Genomic DNA, 20,095 nt, shown 5'->3' on the forward strand with positions numbered 1-20,095 from the left:
GGAGATCCAAGTTCATGGAACTTCCAGTCTCTCTACAAAAATAACTTATGTATAGGATTGTTTGGCCTCCAGTCTTTCAGCCAAGATGGTGATGGCACATGTGGCTGTTAGCTATCATTTTAAATGTCTACATACCAGGAACTATTCCTAAAACTAATTTTGCACCAGGAAGACTTACCCATTGCATGTGACACCACTTCGGTGCTGTCTTGTCAGTTTAATGTTACACCCTTGGTATGAAGAGTCATATGTATTTCTATGGATGTGGATCGGCTGCCTATTTTGTTGGCTAGTTATGTGGCAGGAGCAATACCATGGATCTGAGTTCTTACACACGTGATGTTCTGAAAACCCACATGTTCACCGAATGCAGCTAACACATTTTTGCAATAGTAATACCTTTTCTGTGATCTTGGGGTCAAATCCCACTCCCTCTGAAATCATCGGTAAAACTCACTGACTTCAATGGGATCAGGATTTGATTGTTAGTGAATAGCACCTCACTAAGAACCATATTCTGGCCCTCTTCCTCCCATTACTGAGTAGTTCCTCACATGAGTAAACCCACTGACTTCAATAGGACAACTCAGGTGAGTAACTGCTCACCAATGGGGTGGGAGCAAGGGGCTCTCAGTCCAACTCTACACTAATTTTAGGGCCAGTTTTACAGTTTGCCAGGATTTTAGAAAGCCAAGCCTTTCCCTCGCAGCCTTTAGAAGACAATGAGCACAAAATGAGCATCATCTCCTCAGCCACAGGATGAATAAGACTTGACAATGGAAAAAACGGTAAGAACATTATTTTAAATTTCATATGAAGAGCTACTTCTGCAAAGGATACATTAAAGCATTGGAGCGAATGACTGGTGAGCAGTAATTGTTTTATGCTTGCTTGAGAAGCCCGAGTGCGTATCCTTCAGGCTCGCTGTGCTGGCAAGTAGCAGCAGGGGTTGAAGGGAAGAAAAGTGGCCTGTTGTAGCTGACTGCTCTTTAAACAAGGCTTTCAATTAATGGAACAAGCTGGAAACCTTCTAACAGACAATGACTAAAATCAGTTTGCATTGTCTTTTTTGGAAGGAAGTTTTGCCAGGCAGCATTTCACCAAGGAACATCTTTGTCCATGGGGCGCGTAGTACAGCCTTAGTCAGTGTAATATAAGGAAACCTGTCTCCTATCTACAACCAGCTTTCCTGAAAAGACGCTCAGACCCAGGGGTGGCAAGAGGTCCCCAAAGGATTTTCTTCTCAAATATGAGCATTTAAATAGAGCTCGGAGAGGAACACAACCAAGGCTCCGAACCTGCAGACATGTATGCACATCCTTCACTTTAAGCATCTGAAGTCAATAGGCCACCTTACAAGCTTAAAGAGTTTGCAGCACTAGGACCAGCTCCAGCTGTAGTCAACTCCCCTACAGGGAGGAGTAGAGCAATGTGTATACATTGGATACCCAACTATGCCATGAGGAATTCAGACGCTTCCAAGGAGACAATGTAGGCCTGCTGGTTATGGAATACTTCCCCATGGGACACAGTGAGTGCCCTCTGCCTATCACCCAATCCCACACTATTGCCCTCAGACCAAGTCACCTACGGCCTGTCCTACGCTGGAAACTTTTACCAGTTGCACTTCTATAGTTACACTGTTATGGTTACAACAGTATATGCACAACATGTGGACACTTTTATTTCCGTATAAAAGTGCCTTTTTTCAGGTTAGCTTAAAATCATTCCCAAGCAAGGCCTAAGGCCTGATGTCATAATCTTTATCAGCTAGGTGGGGATAGGGTATTGCAAACATGGTATGTCATCATTTTGTTTGCAAAACCTGTTAAACTTCGACCCATCTCTTCCCCCAGATAATCATTATTCACTAAAGGTATCCTCAGAGCAAGACTTACTGTTAACCTTTACCAGAAAAATAGCATGTGGGTAAAAAGTCAGCTTTATACAAGAGAAGAAAAGAGTGACCAAAACTCTGGAGAGCTGGGTTCCATCCCAGGCTCTGCCACTGGCCAACCAGGAGACCTTGGGCAAGTCACTTCCCCTCCCCATGCCTCAGTTTCCCACTGTAAAATGGGGATAATAATACTGATCTCAAAGCACTTTACAAAGGAGATCTACTGATGAAAAAACATGCTATTGCAGAGCTATGTATTATACCAGTGGTTGCCAAACTCTTCTGTACTGTGGCCACATGGTACAACAAAAAAATGTTTCTAGCCTCCTCAGACATAAAGAACGGGAAAGTGACTGTGAACCCCTGGGCTTACTAGGATCTTGAGAACAGCATAATTTGTTAAGTGATCCATGAAACGTTAAATTTGCTAGGCATTTAGTGATCATTATATTTTCATAATATATGTCTACAGGTTTTGCATCTGATGCCCTGGTCTGTGAGGAGCTTGCTTCTGAGGATGAGCATGAAGAGGCTGTAGGGTTGTTTGAAAAACAGAAGTGGGAGGGGGAGGGTTCAGGAAATATTTCTTTCAGGATCTGATCCCCACTGAGTATGGACTATAATTGTATGATGATACTCTGTGTAGGTTCACCAACTCAAAGTGCCACCCGACCGTCCAGAACAGATAAAAACCCGTAAACATATCTCCACTGCTACAATGATCAACACTCCTCACAAAACACCTTTCTAGATCCATGGGTCCTACATATGCCTATCACACATGGTGTACCTCATCCAATGGACTAAATGCCCCAGCAACAACTACTATGTGGTGATACCAATCACTATGCTCTCAAATGAACTCACACAGAAAAATGATAAAAGGCAAAAACATCCGTCCCCTGTGGGTGAACACGTTTCACAAAGCAATCATTCGATATCTGACTTCTCGTCCTCAAAAGAAATCTGCACACCACCTTCAAAAGACAAGCCTGGGAGCTTTACTTTGCAACTTTCTAGATACTAAAACTCATGGATTGAACAGACACACTAGATTTATTGTTTATTACAACAATCTATAACCCACTAAAGCCCACCCCTCCAGCTTCCCTCCCTGCCATGAATGGGCCACTTTACCTTGGTCCCTTGAACTATCTGTTAACTAGTTTTGCTCTAAACAATCTGTTCCACCTTGCTGTTCCACCTAGCTGTGACACTGAGTACCTTTTCCAGACCTGAAGAAGAGCTCTGTGAAAGCTCGAAAACTTGTCTCTCTCACCAACAGAAGTTGGTCCAATAAAAAATATTACCTCATCCACTTTGTCTCTCTGATGTGATCCAGTAGCAGGCCAAACCAGACAAAGCCAAATTTGAAAATTCAAGCGTAGCCCTAATGACCCCTGTTGACAAAAGCACTTAAGCGGGTGCTTAATTTTAAACTCTGAAGTCAATGGGATTTAAGCATGGGCTTAAAGTTAAGCGTGCGCTTAACTGCCATCCGGAATAGGAATGGCCTTTGGCACATGCTTAAGTGCCTTGCTGAATCAGGGCCCAAACTGCAAAGAATTACACACATGCTTAACTTCGTGCACGGTGAATAGTTCCCTTGACTCCAATGGAATTACATAGGATGTGCTAAGTTAACACATCAGCACATTTTTGAAGGATTGAGACCTTTGTGTGCAGTATTTAGAGGGAGTGTCCTCTATGACTAGTTATACAGATAAAGCTTATGCAGAGTAACTACACCATGGGGCCAGATTCTCAAGACAGCTCATTCCTCAGCAGCACCCATTGAGTAAGCCCAACAAGAGCTGAGTCCTTTTGAAAACCTGGCCCTGATTGTGGGTGCTGAGTATTTTGTAAAAACCAGCTCAGGGAATATTATTAGCCCTGTATTTTTCTGTTCTCTTATTTCTCAGATAACATAAATACACCTGTTCTCAGTGTGTCTCAGGAGTGAAAGCAGAACAGATCTTGCCAAAATACAAAAGGCTGGATGTCTACTGGAACTTCTCACGCTCCTTTGTCACATTCCATTTCCCAAGCACTCACCTGCCTGATTGTTATCGTTAAAAATTATCCTTGTGCACATACTGCTGGAAAAAGTACACACATGCACACATACAAAATGAGGAATGACTGCCTAGGAAGGAGTACTGTGGAAAGGAATCTGGGGGTCATAGTGGACCACAAGCTAATATTAGTCAACAGTGCAACGCTGTTGCAAAAAAACCCGAACATCGTTCTGGGAGGATGATTAACAGGAGTGTTGTAAGCAAGACACAAGAAGTAATTCTTCAGCTCTACTCCGCGCTGATAAGGCCTCATCTGGAGTATTGTGTCCAGTTCTGGGCACCACATTTCAGGAAGGATGTGGACAAATTGGAGAGAGTCCAGAGAAGAGCAACAAAAATGATTAAAGGTCTAGAAAACATGACCTATGGGGGAAAAAAATGGCTTGTTTAGTCTGGAAAAGAGAAGACCGAGAGGGGACATGATAACAGTTTTCAAGTATGTAAAAGGTTGTTACAAGGAGAAGGGAGAAAAATTGTTTTTCTTAACCTCTGAGGATAGGACAAGAAGCAATGGGCTTAAATTGCAGTAAGGGTGGTTTAGGTTGGACATTAGGAAAAACTTCCTAACTGTCAGGGTGGTTAAGCACTGGAATAAATGACCTACGGAGGTTGTGGAATCTCCATCATTGGAGACTTTTAAAAGCAGGTTGCACAAACACCTGTCAGGGATAGTCTAGATAATACTTAGTCCTGCCATGAGTGCAGGGGACTGGATTAGATGACCTCTCGAGGTCCCTTCCAGTCCTATGATTCTATGCCTAATATATTACACCTAAAGCATTAATAATTACATGTACTTGTAACAAAAGCTGACACTTTTTCTCACTCAATACTGTGCCTTTTATGGTACAAGTTAAAAAAATGGAAACAACTTCAGTGCACTTTCACAGCTAGTTCCTTTATGACATCTTTTTAGCACAATTCATCAGTTGTGTTTGCCCTTTATGAAAATTTGTTACTTTGAAATGGAGATTACTAAAAAGGGTATATGATGTCTTACTTTTGATGCACTAGATCATGTCATGACCACGAGCCTGGAGTAAGTGGCAGCATGAGGCTTCAATGTCCCAAGAGCAGACCAGTGACCCGGTGACTCAACTTATTTTTATCACTCACCATCTAAAAGGTAGGAGTGTTTCTTCAAGCTGCTACTCAGTTATTCACAGTTCAGTCCTATTTCTTCTCTCACTCAAGAGAAGTTAGATGTGCTAATCTATACTTGATTCAGCTGACTTATCCCTCCATGGCAGCTCAGTTGCTGGCTGGTGCAGTAGGGAGGGGCTGGAAGACAAGGCTCTGTCTACCCCCCTGCCCACTTTCCTCCCAGTTTTGACACCTGTTCTACCTCCCCCATAGCCAGTACAGGTGTGAAAGGAGACTCACAGCTAAGCCTTATGTTAGCATCATAGAATATCAGAGTTGGAAGGGACCTCAGGAGGTCATCTTGTCCAACCCCCTGCTCAAAGCAAGACCAATCCCCAACCAGTTTTTTTGCCCCAGATCCCTAAATGACCCCCTCAAGGATTGAACTCACAACATGGGGTTTAGCAGGCCAATGCTCAAACCACTGAGCTAGCCCTATTGTTTTAGAAACATGCCCCAGTAAAACCCCTGGAAAGCAAAGTCTTCTATCACTGCAACTGCTGCCCGCTGTGCATGGAATACATTCCTTGATTTAGTCAGTCAGCTGGGTTCATGTATTTGAAAGAATTGTTTTTTATCTGCAATGCTGATACGCCTGGCTGGGGTGCTGGCAGCAGAAATTGAACCTGAGTCTTTTAGTACTTCCTACAGGAGCCTCTACTGCCTGAGCTGAAAGAGCCCCTCTCTGATTTGCAGGGACACTAGCCTCTCCTCTTTCAAAGCCTTCCTCAAGGCATACTTCCTTCCATGATGCCCACAAGGAATTAGCTACAGAACTACAGACAGCTCGAGGGGCTGTTGATTACAGCTGATGTTTGTTGATTTCATATTTTCAAACGGGGTATATAATAGATGTGCTTCATATATATTTCGGCCCTAACCCTGCCAACACTTACTATTCCCATCCTTCCCGTAATGGGACTACTCATATACTTGAAGTTGAGCTCCTGCATAGGTCTTCGCTAAGCTTTCTGGGGACGGGACAATGGCTAGCACATTGTCAGCACTGCCATTATGTACAATAATAACTGGCCATGAAAAGAGACAGTATAGACATTAGTTACAATACCACCTAGCTCTTACGTAGCTTTAGTAGATCTCAAAGGTCTTCACAATGGAGGTCAGTATTATTATCCCCACTTTACAGAGGGAGAAATTGAGGCACAGTTGCAATACAGGCTTCCCCACAGTGCCCTGGTTCTAATATGGCCCATCTCTATTCTCAAAGGATAACCTCTGAAGGTTAGTGATTAATTACCTCTCAATGCAAACTTAATCCTAGGCATTGGTGCTGGGACTGCGAAAAATGATGCTGATTAGTGGTAACAGGGCTCTGACATATGGGTACCAGTCTGCTGGAAACTGGGCAGAGTCTGCCAAACTCATTTCACGAGTGCAACAGGACACCCGCCAAAGGGCAAAAGGTTAAATTCATTACTGATCTAGTCTGAATTGGGATGAGTCGCCTGGACCTAATTTGGCAAAACATGTAAGCATGTGCTTTGCTGAACAGAGATGGCTTTACTCATGCTTACAAACACACACATGCTTAATGCCATACCGATCTGGAGTTTATATCTTCATTACTAGGTTGGCAAGCCATCCAGCCCCTTCTCCGAAAAGGAAGTTTTCCTCTCAGTCCCCAGAACCCAAGAGCAGATTTTTCACTCAGTTTACCTGCCCCCAATTCCAAAAGCCAGGTCAGATGTCACAGACCAGGGTTCTCCTGCTCCTTCATTCCAGGATCATTTCCCAAATTCATCATCCTAAAAACAGTTGTGTCTATCGTTTTATAAAATGGCTGGCAGGAGTCCCTCAGTGAATGCACAGCTCGCCATTACCCTCCCACAGGAACTCAAATGCAACAGATCTGGTGGCCCATTCCAGTTCTAGATGCCTGAGCTGGGCCCCGCCTTTGACATGAACGGCTAAACTCACCCTGACTGCAGTGGGACCAGAACAGATCGTTAGGGCCTGACCCAACTCCCATTAAAGTCAATGGGAATATTTTCATTGACTACAATGGTGCAGAATCTGGATGTTTTTGAGCAAAAATTCAGAGGCGGCTCCTCATCCATTCTGCAAACTCAGACGTGCATGTTATATACAAGAAATAATGCTCAGTTTTCCCCAAGTCCACTTGGGGTTGACCTTTCTCTTGGTGGGAGGATGGGGACAGAAGGTTACAAAAAATATACATCCCACTTCTATTCCTATCCATACTGTTGTATCAGACTTATATACTCAATGTGAAACTCACCCCTGCATAAACGGCCTGTGCCCACTTAAGTCCCATGTAATCCCTGGTGTGTGTGTGTGTGTGTGTGTGTGTGTGTGTGTGTGTGTGTGTGTGTGTGTGTGTGTGTGTGTGTGTGTGTGTGTGTGTGGTCCTTAGAAATACATAGTATATTGAAAAAGCATAGAAAAATCTTTAAAATGATTAATTCAGTATCAGCCCAGAACTACCAGCAAAATTGCTCTAGTAAGGGCCTAAGAGTTTATCACAAAGTTAAAAAATAAACTTGTGTAAAAGTGTTTTCCGCTTCACTAATGATATTTCAGAACTTTAAATTCAAGGGCATCAAAGGCCCTCTTAGTTCAATCAGCTAATTCACCATCTGAAATTCAGTGTCACGGTTCTGCTGGACTTCGCACTCGCACCCTAGTCTCTTAAGAGACTGAGATCCAGATTTAGATTTGCACCACAAAGTTAATGAGAAATGTTTCAAAATATACATCCATTATACTAAAAACAATGAATCTTTAAATCATGGATTTAAGATTGATTATGAAAGTCAAGATGGTTGAAAATCATATAAGTCATTACCCTTACGCCCATGAACCTGTCTTTCAGCACAATCCAAGAAAGCAAGAAGACAAATGCTTTGTTACAACAGAACAGGGCAGAGACGTCTGTGGCTGTCAGCTTCTTTAAAGCCAGTAAATACAGGTAATTAGTCAAAGTCCACAGAATAGAAAAGGGAGCAGTCCTTTTAAGAAAGAGTTTCAACGTCAGACCATCTTCACCAAAAATCCGACTGCATTCCCTAAGAAAAGAAAACAGTTTAATACTCAACTAGTATTTTGTTTAATGTTCACTTGAGCATGGAAAACACGTTCTAGACTTTTATTATGTTCTAGACATAGTCAAGCGGGCTTCCTGAATACTCGGTACAGTCACATGAAACGGTACTGATCATAACGTAGCCTACTTTTCTCAGCCACTTAAAGCAGTGCAATATTGCAAATAGATTAGGAGCCACTTACCTGGAAGAACCAGCCTCTATGCAGGAACAATCAGTCATGGGTAATGTGTTCTTGCATGCATAACTCAGGGGTGTTGCTAGTTTGAGCTCCTGCCTACTAAATCCATGGATTCAAGGCCTATAAATGCCTTTCTTCTTACTGGCTTGAAAACAGGCCCACCCCCAGCGTGGAGATTTCTCTTTTCTCTTTTATAGGAGTATGGTCTAAAGAGGGACAGGGTAAGAGACTAATAACCTTCAGTACCCGGAAATAGCCAGCTATCCCCTCTAACTCGAGTACTCTAGAGCCTTGAAATAGTTAACTTCTGAATGTAATACTTCCAGACAGCTCCTGCTAGGTATGTGGAAAAATTCCCACCATCAGCAAAATTGACCAAAAAAAGACTGTTTTGCCAAAAAAAACCCAACCCACATTTTGCGGCTCCACTTTACTATATTTCTGTCAGACACACAGTGAAACACGTTCACTACGAAAAATTGAGACATTTGCTTGCAGATAAAAATTGAGAACAAAATGTGAAGATTCACAAATACTCTCTTGTTTCTTCACACAGCTCTGAATGAAGCTGTTTGGGCAGCCAGTATTGGGTGACGCAGGGATGTCAGTGCTAAAAATTCTCTTTTTAGATACAATCTAAGTGACGCTATTCAAAATGGTGTCTCAGATTAGAGGATAGATTGGGTAGGTTAGCGCCCAACCTGCTTAAAGGCAAATGATTGCACTTCTTTTGAAATTTCACTGTCTTTCTCAAACCAGGTCGGCCCGTCTTTAGTAACTTTTCTCTCTTCTTCATCAAAAGATTCCATGAGATGCTCAAAGTATGACTGAAGTCTTGTCACAGCAGGTAGCTTAACATTACTGCTTCTTATCTCACCAGTGAATGCATCATAAAAGTCAGACCCAAGTGGACTGAACCTAGGACCCATGAAACTGGAACATCATCAATACTTGGTATTATTAAGAAACCAGTCTAAATTCCTTGTAACCTTAAACCCAAGAGTGTTCCAAATGCCATATGGCAATGTTTAGAAGACTCCAAAGTATATGGGATGACTCAGTATTCCTGAGAACGTGTTGTAGTTTAATTAAAGCGCGTCAAAAATGCCAATTATTTTTGGTGTGGAATTGTTTAAAAATTCAATTTTTCAAAATTTCTCACAAAACTGTTTGGTTTTTCAAAGGAAATTGCAATCAAAACTTTTTGGGGTTCTATAAGGTGGGTTCAAGAAAATAAACACATTAATTTTTTTTTGCTGAAAACTGTTTGTTTTAAAAAAACCAAAGAACTACGATTTTTTCCTGAAAACTGAAAATGTTTTACTGAAAAATTTCTAGCAAAATGAAAATTTTCCATAAGAATGTTGTTTGATTGAAAAGCCATCTTTCATCCAAAAAAAAAAAATTTGGAGAAAAAATTTTGACCAGCTGTAGCTGTAGCACAGGTAACCAGAAATACGAGGGATTTCTAATAATCACCAAGTTCAAGAGATAAGGTAGGGAGCTACCACAGCCCTCTGGAAGTAGACATTTCATGGAAAAGCCCTTACTGCCAAAAGTAGTGGAATCATATGAAAGGTCAACAGGCTCACACTCTGGATTCTGAAATTGGACAAAGGATTTGTCATCACTGGTCAGACCACTGGTCCATCAAATCCAGTATCCTCCTTTCTTGCAGTGTCCAACGCTTGAATCCATAACAACCTAGACAATTGTGCAATGCAATACATAGCAAATGATTTTGCTTCCTGACCCTTTCAGGCAGTTAGCTTGTGTCATGAAACACGATGTATCATTCTGCTTAGCTTAGATCACTAAAAATACTACTACTAGTTATCAGCGGTCATAACAATATTTTGGTTATCATCAGCCATTTGATGACTGATGATAATCAAATTATCCTATTATTTTGGTTATCTTGCCATTTTGTCAGTACAGCCATTTGAATCGACTTTTATGCTAGTATTTGGCTCTACTTCCTGCAACTGAGATCTGCATATTAACTGTCGTATATACTGCATTCAGCAATTATTTCTTTGTATGTGTTCTGAACATCGGCATAAACTTAATGGAGATGCCCTTTGTTCCTGAACTAAGGCACAAAGTAACAAAAACAGACTCACCGGTAGAATTTACTGTGCTCTTTGGAATAACTCAATCAAGTCCCTTCTAACTCATGTCTTGGCTAAGTGCAGTATGCCTAGTTTTTTCAATCATAAGACAAAATCCCATCATTCATCCAACCACCAGGCTTCTCATCACCTTTTCAATCTCACCTCTGAAAGTAGTTGCTTTCAGGCAGCTAATAAGCCATTATCCTCGTGATTTTTAAAATCTGCCCTTTAAAAGGTCATGGTCACTGTGATAGCACTCAAGGAGGTACTATTATGCCATCAAATTATTTTTTTCCAGGGGAGCACCTATATTCACCTCCTTTATTAATTCCCACTTACTACTTAAGAGTCATCTCTTCCTTTGCAGCCACTAAACCAAGGTGCTTTATAAAGCAGTAAACTTCAGTAACAATAAACTGCTTCTCCAAACTGCATCCTGATGTGTCGTTCAACAAGTTAATGCTGGTATAGTGAGATTCACAAATAACCTCAGCTACTCCTGCTGAACAACAGATTCTTAGTACTTCTTAGATTTTGCAAAGACCAGGTCAGAAATGCTGTCTGTAGAAACAGAGAGTTTTGCATGTTCCAGAATTGTAAGATGATGTTTTGTGTCTTACATTTTTTATCTTTTTTGCCGCCCCAAGCACAGCAGTCAGGCAGCCTTCGGCGGCTTGCCTGCGGGAGGTCCCCGGTCCCACAGATTCAGTCCTTGCCTGCGGGAGGTCCACTGGTCCCATGGCTTCAGCGTACTCGCCGCTGAATTGCTGCCGAATCTGCGGGACTAGCGGACCTCCCGCAGGCACGCCATCGAAGGCTGCCTGACTGCTGGCCTCGCAGGGACTGGCAGGGAGCCCCCGTGGCTTGCCGCCCCAAGCATGCGTTTGGAGCACTGGTGCCTGGAGTGCTGCTGTGAATAAGAATGGACCTGGCATGTGCTTAAAGATGAGTACATGACTAAGTATCTTTTGTTCCAAGGGATATATGTCCTGATTCCAGTCTCGCTAATAGCCTGATCTTTTACCATTGGAATCAATGCAAGTTTTGCGACTGACTTCAGCGGGAGCAAGACCAGGACCATACATTATTATAAATCCAAGATATCTCAACTGCCGCCAGTGGAGTGGATTTGGATTTCTGCTGGTGTAAACCAAATCAGAATCTGTCTGACCGCTCATGATTCTGTACTATATAAAATATGAAGGTGAGAGGTGGTATCAGCATAACTTAGGGTGGGAGATGACACACAGCGCCAAACCCACCAGTGTGTTATGCAGGTGGTGCAAAGTGAGTGATGGTGAAAGCTTCGCACCACATCACACCCTTGTGCACTCCATATAGCCACGTCCGTTATGGGGAAATCTGATTTAGAAATGTGCTGTGGGAGAGGTTCTCTCTGACTTCCTCCATAGTCAGCGGGGCAGAGAGCTGGTCACTGGCAGACAATGGGAGCCAGCACTGGGAGCTGGAGAGAGGTCGGATCACTCACTGTTGCATAAGAGCCAGTGCCACACAAGGTGGTGTGAGTACTCTACAAGGGGGATCTGCAATCTGCCTGCCTCATCCTGTGGGCTCAAAGGCTATTCCTGCCTAGGAGGTCGGCGGAGGGGCAGGGCCGGCTCCAGCTTTTTTGCAGCCCCAGGCAGCGAACTGAAGGGGAAAAAAAAAGAAGATAAAGCCAATCGGCGGCACTTTGGTGGGAGCTCAATCGTGCCGCTCCACTCTTCTGCGGCAATTCAGCAGTGGGTCCTTCACTCCCTCTCTTCCTCTTCGGGGACCCACGGCCAAATTGCCACAGAAGACCCAGACGTGCCCCCCTACCCCTGCTTTCCATTGGCTGCCCCAAGCACCAGCTTTCTTTGCTGGTGCCTGGAGCCGGCCCTGGGGAGAGGGCAAGGAGAAGGCCCTGGAACCTCAAAAGCCATGCCTGGTGGATGGGGGAAGGAGAGAGAGCCCTGCAGGTTGCCCCCTCTCCAAACACCTCAGCGGCTTCCCCTAACAGACAGGCTTAGAGGAAAACTGGAATCCAAAGTGTAGTAAAGCAAACCGCTCATTTCCAAAGGCAAGAGCATTTAAAAAACCTGCTCTCTGGCAAACCATGTTTTTTCTATTGTGCACACAGGCCTCAGCCTCAGCTTTGCACAATGTACCACGTTCTCCAGAGCTACTGCACCTCAGGCAATTTTCTAGACCTTGCCCTTGGAGCCTGTAAAACAGAATGCAGCCTATATTACTTCATCCTCTCCATATACCCGCAGAGAAGCCACTTCACTCACCACTAACATGTGCCAACCTCTGGAGTGTAATGCAGCAGCTATTTTTAACAGCACACGGCAGCACTCCACCACAGAAGTGAATACCAAATGCAGTGGAATCTGCCAGGGAGTAATGTAGATAGGTAGAATCTAAATATAATCATGCAGATTCAAATTTGCCAGGGCATCACTTATGTTACTCTTGCAAAAAAGTACCATGAGATATTTAATGGCCACAGGTTGCCACTACCTTGCTTTTAATGTCTTAGCCAGGAGATGGCACTCCAGCAGCACAATGCTCTCGAACACCATTCTAGGCAGAGGTGGATTAGGGGTGTGTGTGAGGCCCTGGCCCAGAGCCCTCCCAGACCCCACACCCTAACTCTCTCCCTGACCCCACACCTGCACCCTGACCACCCTCCCACACCCTAACTCCCTCCTCGACACCGCACCCCCACCCTGAGTGCCCTCCTGCATCCTAACTCCCTCCCAGACCCCACACCTGCACCCTGAGCACCCTCCTGCACCTTAACTCCTTCCCCGACCCTGCACCCCACCCTGAGTGCCCTCCCACACCCTAACTCCCTCCTTGACCCCGCACCCTAAGCACCCTCCCAAACCCTAACTCCCTCCCTGACCCTGCACCCCATCCTGAGCACCCTCCCACACCCTAACTCCCTCCTCGACTCTGCACCCCACCCTGAGTGTCCTCCCACACCCTAACTCCCTCCTCAACACCGCACCCCCACCCTGAGTGCCCTCCTGCATCCTAACTCCCTCCCAAACCCCACACCTGCACCCTGAGCACCCTCCTGCACCTTAACTCCTTCACCGACCCTGCACCCCACGCTGAGCGCCCTCCCACACCCTAACCCCTCCCAGACCCCGCACCCCCAGCCCTGAGCACCCTAACTCCCTCCTCAACCCTGCACCCCCGCCTAAGCACCCTCCTGCACCCTAACTCCCTCCCCGACCCTGCAGCCCCACTCTGAGCACCCTCCCGCACCCTAACTCCCTCCTCGACCCTGCACCCTACCCTGAGTGCCCTCCCGCACCCTAACTCCCTCCCAGACCCTGCACCCTACCCTGAGTGCCCTCCCGCACCCTAACTCCCTCCCAGACCCTGCACCCTACCCTGAGTGCCCTCCCGCACCCTAACTCCCTCCCAGACCCTGCACCCTACCCTGAGTGCCCTCCCGCACCCTAACTCCCTCCCAGACCCTGCACCCTACCCTGAGTGCCCTCCCGCACCCTAACTCCCTCTCAGACCCCGCATCCCTAGCCCTGAGCCCCAGGAGGAGAATGGAGAAAAACAGAATGAAAAACGGGGGAAGGGGGGGGGTGGAATAAGAGAGAATGCTCCCCAAAAATGAAGCTGAGCACAGGGCCCCAAAAATGAAGTTGAGCACAAGGCCCCACTAACTCTAAATCCACCACTGGTGGGAGGAGGAGGAGTGGGGAAGCGTCATGTCTCCGCTCCTCCCCCTCCTTCCCAGAAAGTCCTAAGTGCTGCCAAACAGCACAGTTTGGCAGCAGAGAAGTGCTAGGAGGAAGGAGGAGGAGCGGGGACGCATCATGCTCCGGGGAGGATGTGGAGTGGGGGGGTGGGAAGAGGCGGGCCTGGAGTGGAGCACGGATGGGAAGAGGCAGGCCTGGAGCACCCCCCGGCAAAGTCAGCACCTGTTTTTCTGGGGGGTAGCTGCTGCTGCACAAGGTGCTTCCTAGTGTCCATGCCTGCCTCATTGTCTGCAGCAGGCTGTGCCTGTGTGGGGTAAGCCAGGGGCACCTCCCCACCACAGTACACTATAGTACTGTACAGTACATAATGCCTTTTGTCTGTCCCCAAAACATTTCCTTGGAACCTAACCCCCCACATTTACATGAAATCTTATGGGAAAATTGGATTCGTTTAACATCGTTTCACTTAGAGTTGCATTTTTCAGGAACATAACTACAACGTTAAGTGAGGAGTTACTGTATCTCATTATCCTGCGTTGTCCTTGTCACTTGAAATTTGATACTTCCCAGCGAAGTCGTCTCTTGCTGGCACCCGCAGCCATAAACAACGTTTGTTTTCAGGGCCTCAATGCTACTCAGCACTGGCTCGCTTTCCCTGGACACCTAGGTGCAGTAGATATTCTGGATTGAGTGCTTGAGGGAACACGCTCTAGAGCCTACAGTGCCCACCGTTAGGGAACCAGCATTTGGTATCAGCATTTGGTGCGGGGTCGGGGAAGGAGTTAGGGTATGAGAAGGCGCTAGGGTGGGAGTGTGGGGTCGGGGAGGGAGTTAGGGTGTGGGAGGGCGCTCAGGGTGGAGGTGCTACCAAATGCTGGTATGTGAGATGCCATCCAGCTATTTCCAGGGAACAACTGCAGATATCACTGTGGGTAGACTATTGGCAAAGGCTGACTTTTTAATGAGGACCACTTTCCCTGTGAGGTCCACAACATTTCATTACTCGCCCTTCGTAAAAGAGTTCGGGCTTCATGCTTCCCTCACATTTCAGGCTCTCTGGCAGGTGCTCCTTACGCTTAATCTACAACCAGTGGGAAAACGGCAGGAGCTGTGTTAAAATACTCCACCTTGGGAAGGCTAAAATGGCAAATTGAAATTCAGGGGACAGGTTGCAACAGTGAGTCACTTTTGAGACTAAAAAATGGAATCTCAAGGGTAAGCGGTGAGAGTTTCAAAACCTTTAATTTTCATAATCCAGCAAACCTAAGGCTGAAAACCAAGACTTTTGTCCTAACAGGACTTCTTTTTTTTTTTAATGCAAAAGCAGCAACAAAGGCTCTGTTTGGCTTTGGGAGGCTGGGGTGATATTTCGAAAGTAGATGACATTATTACTGCCATAGGGAAGATGTTATGGGCATAATTTGTTATGGTCTGTTGCGGAACCTATTGGACAAAATTTCATGCCTCTTTAAGCCATCAGTGAATCACTCTGTCCTACAGAAATAAAAAACATCACACACACACACACACACACTACTAGCCTAGGGATAAGCATGGGCCAGATTTGATTGAAACAAATTATCTGTTTCACAAAAATAAAGCCACCAAAGGAAATAATAAATGGTAGAAAACGCAAGTGAGAGCTCCTTAACGGGGATAATGCTTAGAGCACAAAAGTAATAACTATAAATACATTTTAAAAAACAATAAGTGATGTTTTAGGATGGTAATAATCAGAAAAACAAAAATCCTCAAGAGACCAGGAGAAGTCTGGATAGTATTATGGGATGATTTTTCACACCTAGACTTTCCCAATTACGTAGATAGATTTGGGTTCACCCAATTTATGAACCCAAATAATAATACTACCTAATTTCCCGATGCGCCTGTGTAAATCAGATACACTGGCCACTATTACAGTTCCTCCCTCCCCCCCACACACACACGCAAGCCTGAAATACCAAAATTTCACCATATGCCTAGAATTGGAAACACTCTGGGAGCTGTAGAATATCTGTTGGCAAATTCTGATGTTCTACTATCAAACACACATACACATTAGCCCTGGCACCTAACTTGCCATTTGTGCATGCTCACATACTTAATTTGCATTTGCTCATCTGGTATTTGTGTGCATAAAATTCCCATATGCGCACACATCCATCCATCCAACTTGGACAATTGGGCTCTAAAGGTTTGGATTGTTGGGGTTTTTTTAATCCGTGGGCCTTTTGTGAGTGTGGGTCAAAGCTCTCAGAATGTCCTAGTTACATTTAAGTGGTGCATGTGAGGGAGATCCCTGGAGGGCATTGTGGGGGTGGGGAGGAGCTGACAATAGAATCCTTGTAATTTGGATAAGAATATATTGAAACTCCACGACACCAGACATATGGCCCAGAGGCAATGGATTCCTCGAAGTGCTGAGCACTCTACTCTCAGGATACTCAGCAGGAGATGCTCCTCAGCTTCCAGGATCAGGCCCACACAGTCTACATTCAGCTGATAAGTATTATACATCCAGCCAACATCAACCAAAGCACCATCTTCCTTTTCAGGGCCTGACCCATTGACTTCAGATCAGGCCCAGAGAGTGCATTAATTCAAATAAAATTGTAAAACACTGTTTCACCATGTCCAGGAGCATACTACAGGGCATAAAAGTTTTAGTGAGTACGGGGTATATGAACAGGTAAAGGGGAGATGGGCTTTCTTAATAATATAAGTATTTGCAGGCTGCACAAATGTGGTGGATGTATAATCAGACACTGATTTACACACAGAAACGATTTGTTCACACAGATAATGGCACAGCATTCACCCTGACGTTCATTCATTTGCTCTGTATTTACCATTATTGGACTACGTTCCCCTTCCTAGCCTCACACACAGAAGCCAAGCAGATAGTGGTTGATGTTCTCACAAACCATCCCAGTTTAGGAAGAAGCAGGATGAAGGGATCGTTCTTGCACAAACCATTGTGATCTTTGGCTCAGCAATTAATTAATTGCAACTGTCCAATTTTAGATGGACTGATATGATGTAAATAATAGCTTAAGTCCAAGTTCAGGCCTGGGATCCCTACAAGAGCATCAGAGTGAGGGATTTGGGCCATAGGCCCCAATCCTGCTGCTGTTAAAACTCCTAGTGTTCTCAATGGAAGTATCATTCCACCCTCAGTAAGGAGTCCAGACCAGAATCTGATACCCATATATTGACTAATACCTTACTTCACAGACACTGTTGAAACCAGTGGGGTTGCTTGCAGAGCAAGGTGTTACCAACAACAGTAAGGGTACCCGACTCTGGTCCTTGTTTAAAATTGTCCTACAACTGCTTTGGCAGGATGTTTTACCCTTGTGAGTTGAATTTGGTTGCAGTCCCCAGAGCAATTGCAAATTGGCTACTGGAGAGGAACAAGGATTTGTATAGAGTTGCACCTTTCTAATGTCTGGTAACCAGATTGCTGAGGCCTCACCCCCTGCTCCGCCTCTTCCTTCAAGACCTCACCCCTGCTCTGCCTCTTCCCCCAAAGCCCCGCCTCTTCCCCTAAAACTCCACCCCCTTCTCCACAGGCCTCATCCCCTTCTCCAACTCCCAGATTTAAAAAAAAAGGGACATCAGGGCTTCTCAAATGGCACGCGGACTGACAAGCCGAAACCCAGACTATCTGAGTAAAAACCAGACAGGTGGCAACCCTAGATGTGTATGTCATTGCCCATATAACCTAAAATTATAACTGCAGTTATGCTCCCAGCATTTCTTCACTTCAGGCTAGACTGACTTTGCTCTCAGTCCATAGCAAGGGGCAGCGTGTAGCTGCTTTGTCCAAAGCGCAGACTGTGACTCTGTAGTTCACAATTCCTTCCCTGGCTCTCCCAGCATGAGGGGGAAGCAGCCTTTATGGAAAGGGGATGAAAACCATCTCTCTACTCCCCTCAAGGCAGACTGTGGCCTGATATGTGGATAGCCAACACAGGGGCGTGGGGAAATGGTTTTCATACCACTATTCCCCTACAGGGGCCCTTAAGACAAGCTGCAATCTTCCATCTCCCCAGCTTTAAGCTTCTTCTTGGCCAGCTCTGATTTATTCTGGTCAGACTTTATTTTAAGGTTGTATGTTACAGATGCAGATAGTATCTGTTATAGATGGCTACAAGCACATCAATACAAGGTATAAACCATAAGCAAGCAATTGACCTGTTGAACTCAATAATAATCTATACAAATTAACCATTTATTCAAGCATATGTAAATAATCTATTAACTTCTAATAAACTATATATGACTGGGACCTTAAAATAAAGTGTGATCTTTATTCTGCACCATCACACCAAAAAGCAAACTATATAGCTAGAGTCTAAGAAAACAGCTGTCATTTGAGTCAACAGTTATGGAGATACTTAAAGGGACATTGTCACAATAAAACCTACCTGAATTTTTTGATTGGAGACTGCTTTTCCTGTGCAGTTGCAAGGTGCCCAGAATAATAAACGGGGAAAAACATAATGTTCCAGTTTGTTGAAAACCAAGTCATGAAAAATGGATAGTCAAAGTTCTTATATGTGATTTTCACAATCTGTGTGGTTCCAACCCAAGAGGATGAGACTGATAAGATTATTAGAAATCCCCAGACAACCTTAAGAAATGTAGATGTGCAAGACTGACACCGGGTCTGTGCTTGGTTTTCTTGACTGTTGTTCTCGGTATGGGTTTGTGTCCCTTCTTCTCCTGAAAAGAAAAAAAAAAAAAAAAAAAAAAAAGAGGAGAGTCACAGGCAAAATGGATCCATTTCTAGGAATTCATAATTTCTGCCATAGTATCGGTTTCTTTAGCACCTAACCCCCCTGGACCAAACACAATGCCCCCCAGCCAAGGATTTGGAATGCTGCAAAGAAATACTTGAGTAATAAAACAACCACAATTGCAAGGTGATGGGAACAAAGCACAACCAAATTACAGTGGTACAAGGGACCAGCTGTTGCCACTGTTTCGGGTCCTTCTTTTGTCAGTCAAGCCTGTAGCGTACAGCCGCATCCCTCTCTTAAGGCCAACTACGTTACAAAGCCAAAAACTGTCTATGTTTGCTAGGTGAGCCCACAGATCTGAAACTAGGAAAAATGATTCAAAGGTCTTGACTCAGAAAGCACATTTTTATTTACAAGCTTAGGAAAAAATAGTTTGGTCATTTCCTTTTAAAAGTTCATCACATAGAACGAGACAGATTTGTGGACTAAAACTAGATCTTGGTAATAAAATCACTAGATAGAAACAAAGAAGAGCTAGATAGCTGTCATTCCCTACTCTAGTTACTGTGGAAACAGTGAAACAGTTGATTCATTTTGCGCCTTGGTCTGATGTGCCAGTGGAGTAGTGAGCTCAGCCTATCTTACTACATGAGAACGTACCATGATGGTTTGGATTCAGGGTTAATATTAAAAATCACTACAAGTAGCTACTCCACATGAACAGCAGCTACCGTAACTACATGATTTTACTGTCAACAGGTTTGACCAGCGTATGACATTAATATTGTGGGGATCGATTTGTTTATTAATGTGAAAAGGAACTATACACCAGCTGTGAAGATAGGATACATCATCATGGGTTCTGTTATGGAGCAGTTCAACATAACAACATGTGAGAAAGGCAGGATTTCAGACCAAACCTTGACTTCCCTTTGATGCAGTTGCTTTTGATATAGGATTAACATTATGTAAACGTAGTGGACCAAGTTAGTAGAGGTACATCGGGGTGAATTTGATCTTGGAAGTGTTTCTTTTAATTATATCAGAGAATGCATTATAACCAAGAACTTTATAATGAGGAAACAGTGCATTTTGCAACTGTGCAGTGGCCTCTTTCTAGAATATAGATAGTACGGAGGTA

General features: G+C 44.5%; 1 protein-coding gene across 6 annotated transcripts in view; it reads right to left on the minus strand.

Annotated features, from left to right (window-relative positions):
• Window positions 1–20,095, minus strand: part of SLC35F4 (solute carrier family 35 member F4) — a 187,050-nt gene that overhangs the window by 15,159 nt on the left and 151,796 nt on the right. For 3 of the 6 annotated variants that reach the window (XM_030558455.1, XM_030558456.1, XM_030558460.1), the window contains 2 exons: window positions 18,640–18,937; window positions 7,946–8,165 (listed from right to left, as the gene is read on the minus strand). In XM_030558455.1, the coding sequence (XP_030414315.1) occupies window positions 7,946–8,165; window positions 18,640–18,937 (518 nt within the window). Of the gene's footprint in view, window positions 1–7,945; window positions 8,166–18,639; window positions 18,938–20,095 lie in introns of those variants that run through there. The other 3 variants (XM_030558457.1, XM_030558458.1, XM_030558459.1) reach the window with 2 other exon arrangements.

The sequence above is a fragment of the Gopherus evgoodei genome, chromosome 4 (assembly GCF_007399415.2).
Source record: "Gopherus evgoodei ecotype Sinaloan lineage chromosome 4, rGopEvg1_v1.p, whole genome shotgun sequence".
NCBI lineage: Eukaryota > Metazoa > Chordata > Testudines > Testudinidae > Gopherus > Gopherus evgoodei.